Source organism: Zingiber officinale, chromosome 8B, assembly GCF_018446385.1.
Source record: "Zingiber officinale cultivar Zhangliang chromosome 8B, Zo_v1.1, whole genome shotgun sequence".
NCBI lineage: Eukaryota > Viridiplantae > Streptophyta > Magnoliopsida > Zingiberales > Zingiberaceae > Zingiber > Zingiber officinale.
The window spans coordinates 55,114,565-55,130,773 of record NC_056001.1 but is presented as its reverse complement, the minus strand read 5'-3'; the positions used below and the strand labels follow the sequence as shown (position 1 = coordinate 55,130,773).

Genomic DNA, 16,209 nt, shown 5'->3' with positions numbered 1-16,209 from the left:
GCCTCGCCACGTCAGTACTGGGAACCTTTTATGGAAATTAATATTTAATGGAATTAATAACTTAAGGAGACTTGGGTCGAACGTGTTAAGTTCCGCAGGAGATCCAAGTCAAAACCTAAAAGAACAAATAGATTAAGTTTTGGATCAAACGTGTTAAGTTCCGCAGGCGATCAAAAATTTAATTTAAAAGAACACATGGTAGCTAGAAAAAGGTTCAGATCTTTGTACAAAATTTTTGTACAGTGGAACCTATAGGTTTTCCGAGTAGCAACCAACAATTGGTATCAGAGCTAGGGTTTTGCCTCTGTGTATTTGGTATTTAGTTTAATTATGCACATGTCATACATAATTTAGGCAGGTTAATAGTAGGATCTGCTAACTTTGTGGATGCAGGATCCAACTATTATGGCTTTTAGTTATTATGTGTGTGATTGGACCCTTGGACATGTCAAGGGCATTTATATGTGTGTGCATGATTGTATTAAAATATAGCAGGAGCTGTATTTAGTTTTCTTAGGATTTTATTTTTGATCTAGATACATGTACATTCCTTTTATGGAATATAGGATCAAAAATGTAAAATTCTATTTATGTCGCGGATCGAATCTTGCAAAGCGTGGAACCTTCTAAGGACCAGAGGCGCAGCGGAACTAGGAGCAAGATGGATGTGACAGCTAGACCCGGTGGCGGTGGCCAAATATGGCAGCAGCTTCGGATAGCAACACACGGAGGACAATTAGAGATAAAAGCCATAATAGTTGAAAATTAAATTTTCTATTTATTTCTTTTATATTATGCTGTGTGTGCATGTTAGTTTACAAGTTTAGTAGGCTAGCATAGTTAAAATTCCTCATTTATAAATAACTAAGTGGGAGAGGGATTTTTAAATAAATCCCATGGTCTCCATTACTGGTTTGTAAGTGATGCAAACAAGCTTGCGCGTTGGCTCTGAGTGCCTTCCTCCATAACGGATGAGCTTGTTTGCGGATCACTAGAACAAACTTCCATTTATGGATGACTATAGGAAGTTAATTAAGAGCGTGTGATCTTCCCCAACGGAAGGGGCATAATCTTATTAATGGACTTAGTGTCAAGTAATGGTATACACTTAGACACATCTAATAGTATCCTCCCCAACGGAGTCACTGTTATTATTTATGTGACCAAATGATACCAACTATTAATTTTATTTGTCAAAAAGATAGGTTGACAAGATAATAAAATTAATGGGTTAAAACCCTCCTTTTATAAATGTTGAATTTGTATACGTCCACACTAACGTGGCATACAAAATTCACGGTGTTATGAGGTGTTGGTTAATTTAAAATAGTATTGTTTAAGGAATCAATATTATTCTAAATTTAGAGTTCTGACCAAAAGTTATTTGTGATTCTTAGGATGACTTTCAACCCACTGTCCATCATACTTCAACAAAATAGACTTACTGGACCTAATTACATAGATTGGAAAAGGAACCTGGACATTGTTCTGACTGCTGAAAGCTATAAATTTGTACTGACTGAACCTTGTCCTGAGGCACCCACTGGTGAATCTACCCAAGAGGAGATTGAATATCATAAGAGATGGGTAAAGGCAGATGAGATGGCGCGGTGTTACATTTTGGCTTCAATGTCAAATGTATTGCAACATCAACATCAAGATTTACCAACAACTTATGATATTATGAACAATCTCAAGGAGCTCTTTGGTCATCAGGATAGGGCTTCTAGATAAGAAGCTATGAGAAAGATAATGACAGCCACCATGCAAGAGAGTACTCCTGTAAGGGATCATATCCTAAAGATGATGGCTTATCTGAACGAGATACAGATCCTTGGAGGAGAAATTGATGGGGAAACCCAGATCGATATGATCCTCAAAATGCTACCTAGAAGTTTTGAGCAGTTCCGCCTGAACTATAATATGAATAAAAGGATTTATTCATTAGGGGAACTACTGACAGAACTTCAAGCTGCAGAAGGATTATTTCGTCACAATTCTCAAATTCACTTTGCTGAAAAATGGTTCTACTTCTAAACCGAAAGGAAAGAAGAAGAAGAAACAAGCTGGCTCAGCAAAGAAAGTGAATAAATCTCAGAGTACGGGATTTAAAGCTGGAGTGAAGAAGCCAAAGGGCAAGTGCTTCATCTGCAAGCAGGCAGGACATTGGAAGGCGGACTGTCCTCGTAGGAACCAAAACAAAGGTACATCTCATACTCTAGTTGTTGAAACATGTTTAGCGGTGTTATCTACCAGCACCTGGTGTGTAGATACGGGAGCCACTGATCATGTCTGCAATTCTTTGCAGGGATTCCAGGAAACCCGACGACTATCTGAAGGGGAGATTACCGTCTAAATGGGCAATGCTACTAAGGTGGCAGCTGTTGCAGTGGGAGACGTCTACTTATCTTTTAGTAGAAATAAAAATTTGGTTTTAAGAAATTGTCTTTATGTACCCAGTTTTAGAAAGAATTTAATTTCAGTTTCTAAACTGTTTTTAGATGGATATTCAGTTTCTTTCAGTAACGATGTAGTTATTAAAAGAAATAAAGTGATTATCTGTTCTGGTGCATTAGTTGGCAATTTGTATACTTTAAATCTAATTTCTTCCACAAAGCAAAACATGGAAATTTATAACTCATCTTCTAATTCTAATAAGAGAAAAGAACCTTCGGAAATGAACCAAGCATATCTTTGGCATCTAAGGCTTGGTCATATTAACTTAAGTAGGATTCAGAGGCTTATAGTCGATGGACTTCTGAGTTCATTAGAGTTGGAAAATTTTCCAACTTGTGAATCCTGCTTAGAAGGTAAAATGACCAAAAGGCCGTTCAAGGCCAAGGGGTATAGAGCCAAAGAAGTGTTAGAATTGGTTCACTCTGATTTGTGTGGTCCTATGTCTGTCCAGGCAAGAGGAGGTTTTGAATATTTTGTCTCTTTCATAGACGATTATTCAAGATATGGATACATTTACCTTATGCACCGCAAGTCCGAGTGCTTTGATAAGTTCAAAGAATACAAGGCTGATGTGGAGAAGCGACTAGGTAAAAGTATCAAGACACTACGGTCTGATCGTGGTGGCGAATACCTCTTAGGAGAGTTTAGGAATTACTTATCAGAGGCCGGGATTCAATCCCAATTGTCTGCACCTGGAACACCCCAACAGAATGGTGTAGCAGAACGAAGGAACATGACTCTTATGGAGATGGTTAGATCGATGATGAGTTATTCGGAATTACCAAATTCGTTTTGGGGATATGCTCTGGAAACAGCAGTATACGTTCTGAATTTAGTACCTTCTAAATCAGTTTCTTCTACTCCCATAGAATTGTGGAATGAGCGAAAATCCAGTCTAAGACATATTCGGATTTGGGGTAGTCCAGCACATGTGCTGAAACCAGATGCTGATAAGTTAGAATCTCGTACAGAAGTTCGTGTGTTTGTAGGATATCCCAAAGGAACGAAAGGTGGTTTATTTTATAGTCCTAAAGACCAGAAGATCATTGTTAGCACCAATGCCTAGTTTTTAGAAGAAGACTATATAATGGATCACAAGCCCAGTAGTAAAGCTGTTTTAGAAGAACTTAGAGAGGACATGTCTACTTCAGTACCAACAGTACAAGATGAAGTACCACAAGAGACTGCAACACGTGTCACACATGATACACAACCACAGACAGTGCCTCGTCGTAGTGGGAGGGTTGTAAGGCGCCTGAAGATTCATGTTTTTGGGAGAGTCTTCGGACTTGATCCCGGGTAAACATGAACCTGATCCACGAACATATGACGAAGCACTCCAAGATATAGATGCAGCATCTTGGCAAAAGGCAATGAATTCTGAAATAGAGTCTATGTACTCTAATAAGGTCTGGGAGCTTGTAGAACCACCTGATGGTATAAAAGCCGTTGGATGCAAGTGGATCTACAAAAGGAAAAGAGGGACAGACGGGAAGGTAGAAACCTTCAAAGCTAGGCTTGTTGCGAAAGGGTACACTCAAAAAGAGGGAATCGATTATGAGGAAACCTTTTCACCGGTAGCCATGCTTAAGTCTATCCGGATACTCTTATCCATTGCTGCTCATATGGATTTTGATATTTGGCAAATGGATGTCAAGACAGCTTTCCTTAATGGAAGTCTTGAAGAGAACATCCATATGAAGCAACCAGAAGGGTTCATTGAAAAAGGCAAAGAACATCTAGTGTGCAAGCTCAATCGGTCCATTTATGGACTAAAGCAAGCTTCAAGATCTTGGAACATCCGGTTTAATGAAGTAATCCAGTCATATGGATTTATTCAAAGTCCGGATGAGTCTTGTGTATATAAGAAGTGTAACGAAAACGTGGTGGTATTTCTTGTACTATACGTAGATGATATTTTGCTAATTGGCAACAATGTCAAGGTATTATCAGACGTAAGGGTATGGTTGTCCAAACAATTTGATATGAAGGACTTAGGTGATTGTGCACACATTCTTGGGATCAAAGTTATAAGGGATCGTAAGAAAAGAATGTTGTGTTTGTCCCAAGCTTCATATATAGATACAATCCTTGCTCGTTTTAGCATGCAAGATTCCAAGAAAGGTTTCTTACCTTTTAGACATGGAGTAGCTCTATCTAAAGAGATGTCTCCAAAGACATCGAAAGAGATAGATGACATGAAAGCAGTTCCTTATGCTTCAGCTGTAGGAAGCTTAATGTATGCAATGCTATGTATGAGACCTGATATCTGTTTTGCCGTGGGCATGGTCAGCAGATATCAGAGTAACCCTGGACAAGGACATTGGACTGCGGTAAAGCATATATTAAAGTACCTAAGAAGGACTAGAGATTATATGCTAGTTTACCAAGCAGACGATCTGCTCCCTGTGGGTTACACGGATTCAGATTTCCAATCAGATAGGGATAACAGTAAGTCTACATCAGGCTATGTGTTTACTTTAGGAGGTGGAGCCATTTCATGGAGGAGTGTTAAGCGAATGCGTTTCGGACTCAACCATGGAAGTCGAGTATGTGGCGCCTCGAAAGAAGCAGTATGGCTCGGGAACTTTCTAATGGACTTAGATGTGATTCTGGTTTGCCAAAATCATCACAATTTATTGTGATAATAGCGATTCAAACTCAAGGAACCACGAGCTCATAAGGCAAGTAAACATATAGAGCGCAAGTACCACCGATACGAGATATCGTGAAGCGAGGAGAAGTTGTCATCTCCAAGATTGCATCAGCGGATAACTGGCAGATCCTTTCACTAAGGCGAAAGCTTTCGATCGGCATGTGTAAAGAAAGGGTATCAGTTTTATGGTAGAAGATATGGAAGCTTAGTCATTAGTATAAGTGGGAGATTGTTGGAGTGTATACTGAAAGCCTAAGCTTTGTAAACATTCATTATAAATAAAGAATCACATTTGGTCAAATTGTCTACATTTGTTTGTAGTTGTTCATTTAATTTATATTGTAGATAACATAGTATGTGGTGTCACATACAGAAGATGATGTTATCAGTACTTTATAAACAGTAGCTCACGACTAAAATGGAAAGGAACAAATCATTAGAAGGTCGTAGTGTAATTAGGTATTAGTTTATCTTGACTATATAATTACACTAGTACACTCAGAGTGTATTGAGTTGGACCATTAGAGGTCGTTTCTTTTATACTGACTTTATAAAGGAACAAAGACCTCAGTTATTATGGAAGTGTGTGCTCTTAATCCTAATATAATAACAAGCACATATGTTTGATATTTATTTCTTTAATTTATCAATGGGTGAGATTTAGTTCGATGAATCAATAAACTCGATAAGTTGGGAAATGGTATCACTTATAGTGTGTGTTGTTGATTATAGAAGGAAACTGTGTCCTAGAGATACTTGGTTGATAATGTCCTCAAGAGGAGCTCATAAAGATTGTCATGTTAAACCCTGCAGGTGGACTTAGTCCGACATGATAATAAGGTTGAGTGGTACTACTCTTGGACTTAGATATTAATTAAATGAGTTGTCAGTAACTCACTTAATTAGTGGACATTCGATATCTTAAACACAGGGAGACTAACACACACATAATAAGAAGGAGCCCAAAAATGTAATTTGGGATTGGTGCGGTAGTTCAATGATAGTTCTCTAGTGGAATGAATTATCATTGATAAAATTAAGTTGTGTGTTTGGGGCGAACACGGGATGCTTAATTTTATCGGGAGACCAAAACCAATTCCTCCGCTCGGTCCCTATCGTAGCCTCTTATTTATAGAGTTCTATACCCACCTATACCCACCTTCTATACCCACCCAATAGGGGCCGGCCAAGCTAGCTTGGGAACAAGCTAGGGCCGGCCTAGGTATAAGATTGGGTGGCCGGCCCTAGCTTGAACCCAAGCTAGTAGGGCCGGCCAAAATAAATTAAAAAAGAAATTTAATTTTAATTTTTATTATTATGTGGAAGATATAATTTAAAGAGAATTAAAATTAAAATATCTCTCTTGTAAAAGCTCTACAAAGATTAAAGAAAGAGATTAGATCTCTTTCCTTATTTATAGATTGGAGAGATGTTTTATTTTCTCTTTAAAATTATTCACATGTTGATAAAATTAAAATTATAGAAATTTCCTTTATCAACCATGAAGAGATTTTAAAGAGAAATTTTATTTTTAAATTTCGGAAACAAATTAGGAAGTTTTAATTGTTGATTAAAACTTGTCCAATTTGTTCTCCAATGATGTGGCCGGCCATTGAAGTTTGATTTGGAAAATTTATTTTATTTTTCTAAATTAAATCATGTCAAGGAAATTGAGGAAATTTTATTGTAATTAAATTTCCTAATTTGCCTAGGCTAAGGAATATAAAAGAAGGGGTGAGGGTGCCTTCATGAGACACAACATCTATTATTTCTCTCCCTCTTTTGTTCCTTGGTGTGGCCGGCCAACCTCTCCCTCTCTTCCTCTTGTGGTGGCCGAATCTCCCTCTTCCATTGGAGCTCTTGTGGTGGCCGGATACTACTCGGAGAAGAAGAAGAAGAAGGAGAGAAAGCTAGGATCTCTTGGAGCTTGGTTAGTATTTTGGTTTTCCTCCTTGGTGAAGTTTTTCCTTTGTGACCGAACCTTGCTTGGAGGAGAAGAAGGTGGTTGGTGTTTTCTTATCTTGGTAGATCGTTGCCCACACAACGTCCGAGGTTAGAAGAGGAATACGGTAGAAGATCAAGAGGTCTTTCTAGAAGGTATAACTAGTAGTTTTTCCTTTTCCGCATCATGCTAGTTATTTATGGAAATAATACCAAATACAAGAGGCTTACGTTCTAGTATTTCGAATATGTTTTTCGATGTTGTGTTCTTTTGTTTCTTTCTTTTCCTTGTGATTTGATTGTTCTCTTTGGTTAACCTAAAGTTATTTTAGGAAATTAAATATTAGCTTTCTATTAAAGGTTTTGTCTAGTCGGTGGTGGTTGCTCCCATATCCAAGAAGGTCATGTGCCTCGCCACGTCAGTACTGGGAACTTTTTATGGAAATTAATATTTAATGGAATTAATAACTTAAGGAGACTTGGGTCGAACGTGTTAAGTTCCGCAGGAGATCCAAGTCAAAACCTAAAAGAACAAATAGATTAAGTTTTGGATCAAACGTGTTAAGTTCCGCAGGCGATCAAAAATTTAATTTAAAAGAACACATGGTAGCTAGGAAAAGGTTCAGATCTTTGTACAAAATTTTTGTACAGTGGAACCTATAGGTTTTCCGAGTAGCAACCAACAAATCTTGCTAAGGAAGTTCAATCATAGTTGACTTTCTCCTAATCATCACGCTCCTCTCTCTTCAATTGTGTCATGTAGAGATACTGTATGCAAGAATGTTAGATATGCATGCAATGGAGAATGGAGAGAAAAACAAAATCCTACCATATGTATTGAGAGTATTAATTACAAACTATATACTAGTTCAAATCAGAACATACTATAGAGCCCAAATGTATAGTGTCTGAAGTAGCACACCTGTGGGGATGCATTTAGTCTCCAACATTTATGATGAAAGTGCATGTACAATGGTAATGGTCCACTTCCATTCAATATACCGTGACTGGTTCAGGCAATATCATTTCCACCAATGGGTAATTCTTAATCAACAATTATTCTCAAAGGAGGAATCAACAACTGAAGAAGACTCCATTTATATAGATCAAAACAAAAGAAAACTTCTTAGATGTTGTTCTAAAAAAAATAATTCTAAGATTGAGAAATAAAACCTCTAATTACCCGCTTCGATGTTTCGATCCAAAGCATTATAGCTAATGTTCGTTCTGCCTCCTTTGAACCACTGCTATCAGCAAGTCAATGCCTTTTGCAGTTCAAAATTTTCCACCAAACAAGATTAAGTGTAAGACAACTCACCTCAAATTTGACGGTTCCCTTCCTCACATTAATGTTTTCGGTGTAGACCTCCAGATTCGACTTCTCCTTCCAGTAGAACTGGGAAGCGATCTCCGACCAGAATCCAACTGGATCCTCTATCGATTTCTTGTACATGTTCCGATACTGAAGATACGTGATATTAATGTTGAGAAAAAAAAAGGCAAAACAAGTTTATCCAAGAAACTAAACAACATTCCATTTTAAAGTTTTCACATTCTTCCGAATCAGAAAAAAAAGCATACAACTAGTTCTGTACAATAGCAAATATCACAATCTCCAGGCTTCCACAAAAGAATAAAACTTACATAAACCTAAACAAAACCAAAACTTACTTACAAAACAATGGAATGTCCAACAAAGGAGGAACCTTCAAGCCCACAAATTGGAATTCGCCCAAGAAAGCTCGAACTGAAGAGTTTAAGTACAAGCAGCATGCACCTGTTCGGGAGAGCAGACGAGGGCCTGGCTGGAAAATTCTTGTGAGGGGAAGACGAGGTCGTTCTCCTCAGATTCTAGGGGCTCACCGAGGATGATGACGTTAAGGTGTGAGATCCGACCAGCGCCCGAGGGATACAGGGACATGAATTCCACGTGCCAGAGATGGTGGGAGAATGCGATGCCCACCTTCGGAGACACCGCTACCTCACCGGTCATCATCACACACCGATCACAACACCTTCCGGAAGAGGAAGAAGACCGGCGAAGAGGGACCGAGCACAAGCAAGGAGAGGAGTCGCCGCTGAGATCTGAGACGCCCTAAGCCCTTCGCGTCCTCTTCTAGGATGAAGAAGAGGAGATAACAAAAGAAGCGTAGATTCATTCTGCCTTCCTCTTACAGGATGAAGAAGAGCTCGTCGGGGAAGTTAGGGGGATTCTGGTGGCAGCGAGGTGGGATCGAGAAGAGATCAAGAAAGAAAAATGCGAAGTAGATGAAGAGATCGTAGGTTGGACGGAGATGCTTAGGGATCGAGAAGGTAAAGGGGCAGAATGCAACGACAAAAAATTTTGAAGAGAGTGAAAGGAAAAAAGCAGCGCGCGGTAAAATATTACGAAGGGGAAAAAGCGGCGAAAAAAAAAAATAACTGTATTCAATAACACTTAATAGACAACGGTTTTCAAAAATCGTTGTCGTAATCCCAAAAAAAGTGCACATAGACAATATTTTTCAAAAACTATTGTCTTAACCTTTAAAAATCATTGTCGTGGCCCCAAAAAAGCATAAATAGACAACGGTTTTTAAAAACTGTTGTCGTAGGCAAAAAAAATTGCTAAAAGACAACGATTTTTGTTAAAACCGTTGTTAAAAGGAAAAAAAAATAACGATTTGGTATAAAATTGTTGTCGTTTTGAGTGTTGTTTAATGAGGATTTTCTTCTAGTGAATAGACGCATAGAAGCTTGTTATTCATATGATTATGAAGCCTTGGATGAGCAGCTATTTCATAGAGTGTGGAAGGCGCCTTCCATAGCCCTGAAGGTGTCTTCCATATGCAAAAGTTTATCCCGACAAACACTCCTCCTTATCATCAATGAAGTCTAATTTTATCCGATGGAAGACATCTTCTAAGCCTTCGAAGGTGCCTTCCATGAACAGTGCTCAAGACACCTTCCATCGCATGGGCCAAAAGTACACGACCAATAGGATCTTGAGGGCCAGTGATCTGCCGCCCGGATGACTACTACAAGAGCCTTGGTGAACCTCTTTCAAGATGCATTCAATGTCATCTGATCCGACACACTTGAGCAATGACTTTGAGAAAGCTCTTTTATATAACTGATCTCCGATTAGGGTGAATCACTTGACCCTCTTTTTTAATAAATGTGCTTCCTCCCGGTCAACGAGTGTGATGCCTGATCGGAGGAATCACTATCAACAATGTCCTCTAGTTACTTGGGAAGGTCATTCTAGCCGTCTGGTCATTGTTGTTGGAACCCCAAGGTTGTTTTGATGTGATCAACAAAGTTAGGTCCTGTGGTGTTTTAACCTTGTGTCTAAGTGTGCAGGAGCACAAGGAGTTGAGCAAAAGACGCAGCTAGCGAGAAGGATGGCACGGGAGAGAGCCGACGGGCTCGTTGCGTCCGAGGGATGAGGTGCTGCGGAAGAGTATGCGTGCAGACGAGAAGGAAGCGCTCGGTGTTTCCGAGGGGCAAGAAGGCGGAGTGGAAGGTTGCTCGAGAAGGTCAAAATTGGATTTGGGTGAGCCTTATTTTGGTTGGCATAAATCATCCAAGCGAACGGAGCCAGAGCGTAAGACCCGGACCGAGGTGAGCAGCACCGGAGCAGAGGGCTCGGACCAAAAGTCAACTAAGTTGACTTTAGTGGTCTAGGCGTCCTGACCCATTCCGGGTGCTCGGAACTGATTTTGACCGGATCGCATTTGACCGTGATCCGTTGTGAAGGGGATAAAATTTTATCCCCCTTCCAGGTGCCTGGAACCCTACAGGCGCTTCGACCAAGGCTATAAATACAGCCTTGGTCTAGAAGCTTTTCAATAGAACAAGAATTAGCAATACAACACTTGTGAACTTCCATTTCTAGTTTAGCTTCTCTTTTTTGCGCTTTCACTGTTGTAAGAGGTTTCTCCGTCTGAAGAAGATCTTTTTAGTGTGTGATTCATTCCATGGAATAACAACCTCCCTGGTTGTAACCAAGTCAAGTCTGTGAGCCTCTTCTTTTAGTTTATTGCTTTCAATTTTATGCAAGTCTTTAAGTTATAAGTTCGAGAAGGGTATTTTATGTTTGTGTTTTTTAGGGCTATTCAACCACCCTTCTAGCCGGTCAACGCGGTCCAACAAGTGGTATCAGAGCCAGGACGATTTAGGAGGACTAACTACCGATCGAAGCATCGAATCAATGGTCGGACCAAGCATATACCAGCTGAAATACGAAGGGGAATTCGCTAGCTAGAAAAAGTGAACAACTTTGAATTACTTTTAATAATGAAGTTCGGTTTTGTAGCACCCGAAGGTAAGGAGGAATACCAGTGGACGAAAAAGGAGCAGGCCGACTACGTGGCAAATGGAAAAGTAGAGTTTCATCTGCTAAGCGTCCTTCTGCCATAAGAAGTCAACCGGATCGACACCTACAAATCAGGAAAGGAACTTTGGGAGAAGTTCCTTGAGCTACACGAAGGGACGTCCGAAGCCAAGCTCGCGAGATGAGATTTACTTCGTAACCAGCTCACCAACCTACAATTCAGTGAGGACGAAACCATTGTGCATCTCCACTCGAGGATTAAAGAGCTCATCATCGGACTCTCAAATTTCGGAGAAAAGGTAAGTAACCGAGATTCGTTAAGGTATGCTCTTAATGTCTTCCCTAGGAACACAAAATGAGCATCACTAGTAGATGTTTTTTTGTATATCTAAGGACTTAGAAAGTATTTCCTTAGAAGAATTATTTTCCACATTTGAAGTGCATGAATCGAGATGTGCAGGTACGAAGGAGATGAAGCATAATGTCACCCTCAAAGCATCGAGAGACGAACCTGAGTCAGAGTCTTCTCTCGACGATGAGGAACTGGTAATGATGGTAAGGTGCTTTAAGAAATTATGTAAATCTAGAAAAACTAACCATCCGCAGGCTAGAAAGAAAAGGATGATCTGATGCTACTACTGCAACGAAGAAGGACACCTCAAGGACAACTGCCCCAAGCTAAGAAACAAGGACAAAGGAAAGAAACCTATCTAACAAAACAAATTCAAGACACTAAAAGCGACGTGGGACGATACGTCGTCCGAATTAGAAGTCGAGACTTTTTCTGGACTTGTATTAATGGCAAGTCATCAAGACGAGGACTACGATTCAAGCTCGTCCGAAATGAGCATCGAGAGCATCGATGAAGGGGGAGCTACGTCGGAAGAAAGCAGCAGTTCAGGGGAAGACACGGATAACGAGATCGACAAGATAAATCAGGTACAATCTCTTCCTCCCGATAAATTATTTAAGTTTGTTAACTTATTAATTAAAGATTACTATAAATTTGAAAAAGAGATTAAAAATTTAAAATTAATTCTAGCTAAATCTTGCCCATTAGAAGAGTTAGACAAAGTAAAATTAGAAAATGAAAATTTGAAAAGACAAGTAGATAACTTGAAAAATCATACATGTTCATCAAATACAAGCCTTAGAAAATTCACTAATTTAAATTGGTATTATAGATATCACAAGGGATAAATTAAGAATATTTCAAAAAGGTATGTCCTTAAGAAATTCTTAGTTAATCCAGTTGGCTGGAACCTATATTGGGTTTCAAAGTCTTGTTTAAACTAAATTTTAATTAGACTTAGCGCTTTCAGCAAGAAAATTAAACGGTTAATTTCTTTATGAGACTTTGTTTAATAAAGTGGTTGTTGCTCCAATAACCAATAAGGCCTAGTGCCTCACCACTGCCTGAAAGCCAAAATATTGAAATAAAATATTTAATTAACTTACTGATAAAATATTAAAATTGGAATTAGATAATACTTTAAAGAGTTTTTTAAACATTTTTTAAAAAAACATATTTTTTTTCTATCCGTAGAATTTTTTTAAGAAAATTTTCTTGCTTAAAATTTATACTTAGAAAATATTTTCTCTGCTTGAAATTTCTTATACTTAGATTTTTTTTTATCTAAAAAGTATTGAAATAAGTTTTAAAAATTTCAAAGTTTTAAAAATTATTACCCTTAGATTTTCTCTTGGTACCCCATTTTTTATGTGATCAAAGGGGGAGAAGGAAAATGTTAAGTCTAGGAGGAGGTAGATTACAATTTTTTATTTTATTTTTGCACTTTATTGCAATATTATTTGTTTTACTTTTATGTCTATTTATCCTAGCTTAACTTAAGTTGCTCACATCAAAAGGGAGAGATTGTTGGAACCGCAAGGTTATTTTGATGTGATCAACAAAGTTAAGTTAGGTCCTGTGGTGTTTTAACCTTGTGTCTAAGTGTGCAAAAGTTTAAAAGCACAGAGAGTCGAGCAAAAGATGCAGCTAGTGAGAAGGACGGCATGGGAGAGAGCCGACGGGCTCGGTGCGTCCAGGGGACGAGGTGCTGCGGAAGAGTACGCGAGCGGATGATAATGAGTATTTTTGTGTATTATTTTAACTATTATACTTAGTATTTTATACCTTCTCGCATACTTAATGTTGTGTTTATATCATGATTTACGAATAGAGACTCATTTTGGACTTAATTATAAATTTCCTATAAATTGTGGAATTTAATTTCATGTTTTTATGTGGTTTTGTAGGAAATTCAAAGAGCCATAGATTAGAATCAAACCGGATCAAATTTGATTTGATTTGGAGGTCAAATGGAGGAGATCAAGCCGAATTAATCTAGACCATTCATACAAATCTTCCTCATCCAAAGAAGTCATGCTCCAATTCAAAACTCAACCCAATTCTTAAGCCCACTCTTAAAACTCAATTCTAAAAGTCCAATTTCATATTCTTAATTAATCATATCTAAGCTCTATGGATACCCTTTCAAAATCCAAACCCGATCTACTATGAAACCCTTCTCTTTTCTTCCCTGCACACGGCACAGTAGCGTGACTTTTCTCCTGCGATTTTTGATCGCGACTTCTTCTTCCTCGGACTAGGGCACGCGGCACACCGCCGGCTTTCTTCTTCTTCCTTCTCTCCGGTCGGAGGCTTCTTCCTTTGCTTTCCCTTGCCGTCGGCCGGTCCTCCACATCCATTTCTCCTCTTCTCCGATCTTCTCATCTCGGCGATGGCAGCAAACTCGGCGATTCCTTTGGGCGGACAGCAGCGTGGGTCTAGGGTTCTCTTGACGGCGGAGCGTTCTCCTCCGGCAAGGTATTCCTTCTTCGTCCCTTCCTTAGTGTAGATTCTTCACCTGTGGACGGCGTTCCGGAAGCAGGAGACTTCACAGAGGAAGCCGGCTGCCCTTTTCTTCTTCTCCGGTGTGTACTCTCCTTCTCACATCATTGAGTAGTGCTGTGGACTTTCTGCAGACGGCGTTCCAAAGGTGGGCAGAACTCTAGCATCTCAGTGTGTCCAATTCCGGGAGAAGCAAGCTCCATCTCAGTTGTGTATCAATTTTCAGCCGAAGATCAGTCATTGAGATTGCTGTTCACCAGTGATGGCATTCCAAATCTAGGCCCTTTGTTGTGGCAAAAGACGAAACGCTCGCCCCCAGCGCCCCGCCGTACCCGATCCAAGGCCATCACGAGGGAGGTAAATCGCAACATCCGAGCGAGCATGTGACGGACAAGGTGTAATGCGGAGATAGGGGATTTATTCCCCAACTGCCCCGAGGACCGACCCTGCGACCTCATTGTGGCAACACCCGCCACATACCAACTCGGATGACCCGTGGGTAGTCGATTGGTAGTTGAATTGGTGTATGATTGTGGAGGAATGGATGTGGTTGATTAATTTAGTTTGTTTCCATGTTTGATTTGTTTAGTCTTTGTTCGTATGTATTTTGGATATTGTAGTTAATGTTTTGATTCATGTTGCTTAGTTATTAGTTTACCTTCATGTTAATTGTTTAAGGTTAATGTAGTTTACTTTCTTGCTTAATTAGGTTGTTATGTTTGTTATTGCTTCTTAGATTGATCGATTGCACTTTGTTTAGTTTCATATTCTATTTAGTTCCATTTATGTATGATTGTTGATCTTGTATCATAGGGTGACAATGTGGTACAAGTTTAGTTTTTATGCATAATTAGATTTTATTTAATTGTTGTTAAGTTGTTTAGTTATTTGTCTTTGTTTAACTGTTGCTTTCTTTATGCATATTTCTTTTGTAGAAAGGATCCTCACAGCGTAAAGTGACACTGCGTTGTAAGTTCATATTTGTTGGTTAGTTAGGATTTCCTTATTTGCATTAGGTGTAGAAATTCTAAAACAAACTCCCATTATTCGATTTTGTCTGAGAGCAAACGTCCTATCACCGGTTCCACGTGAGAGACGATCCGGTCCTCTACTATACTACTTAGTGTAGGTTAAGGGGTTCGGTAGATTAGAAATGATTAATTTAATACTACGCAAGTGACAGTTGCACACCTATATCAAATTTTGACGTCGTTGTCGGGGATTCGAGTGGTGCTCGTTTGTTTTTAAACTGTACATCATTTTACTTTTATCTTGTTCTTTCTTTTCTGCTTTGTTATTTTATCTTTCTTTCGATGTAACTGCCAATATCTCTCTTTTGCTCTTGAACTTTGCAGGTTGAAGGAAAAGGGTAAGGGGAGAATGCTAATAGTTATACCGTGAATAAAGATCTATTTTGGTCAATTTCATTAGTTAGACCACCATTTCAGTTTTTTCTATACTTTACATTTCAGTTTTTTTTAATTTTATTCTCTCTTATTTCTTTGGTGGTTGCAAAAATTTAAAAATATCGTTAGGGCTTCATTATTCATTGCTTGTATGCACATATGCTATCTTGTATATTTCTTGTGTCTTTTGATTTTATTTGCATGAGTATTTCAGGTTAAACCAGGAAATCTCTTTTGTGGCAGCAGTTTCAGAGTTTCAGTGTATTCAGTTCAGGACCTCAGATTTGTCAAGCAACATGGAGAACAACACTGAAAAGACTCTCAAAGAGCTTTGGGCACCAAACTTGTCAGATGATTCCTTTTGCATCAGATATTCTGATTTAGAGGCCGACTTCGAGTTATGGAAAATTATTCATCTAATACTGAAGTTTCATGGACTTTCTGGTGAAGATCCCACCAGACATCTGTCAGAATTGGATATGGTGTGCTCTTCATGGAATCCACATGGTGTGTCAAATGAAGATGTCAGACTTAGAGCATTTCCATTCTCACTGACGGATTCAACAAATGATTGGTTGTA

General features: G+C 39.0%; 1 protein-coding gene across 2 annotated transcripts; it reads left to right on the top strand.

Moving 5' to 3' along the window:
* The first annotated feature begins 13,861 nt into the window (after positions 1-13,861).
* Positions 13,862-14,928, top strand: LOC122014274. 2 transcript variants are annotated; one of them, XM_042570463.1, is made up of 3 exons: positions 13,862-14,199; positions 14,358-14,371; positions 14,450-14,928. In XM_042570463.1, the coding sequence occupies exons 1-3, from the start codon at positions 14,114-14,116 to the stop codon at positions 14,608-14,610; spliced, it is 261 nt and encodes an 86-aa protein (XP_042426397.1). In that variant the 5' UTR covers positions 13,862-14,113; the 3' UTR covers positions 14,611-14,928. The 2 variants fall into 2 exon arrangements, with proteins under 2 accessions (XP_042426397.1, XP_042426396.1); XM_042570462.1 differs by having other exon boundaries at positions 13,870-14,199; positions 14,358-14,928.
* Positions 14,929-16,209: the final 1,281 nt, after the last annotated feature.

Bases quoted from the DNA above. Each gene is read 5' to 3' on its own strand.
- LOC122014274 (XM_042570462.1), top strand. From the start codon at position 14,114: ATGGCAGCAAACTCGGCGATTCCTTTGGGCGGACAGCAGCGTGGGTCT. The intron at 14,200-14,357 runs GTATTCCTTCTT...GACTTTCTGCAG, and splicing joins GAGCGTTCTCCTCCGGCAAG to ACGGCGTTCCAAAGGTGGGC.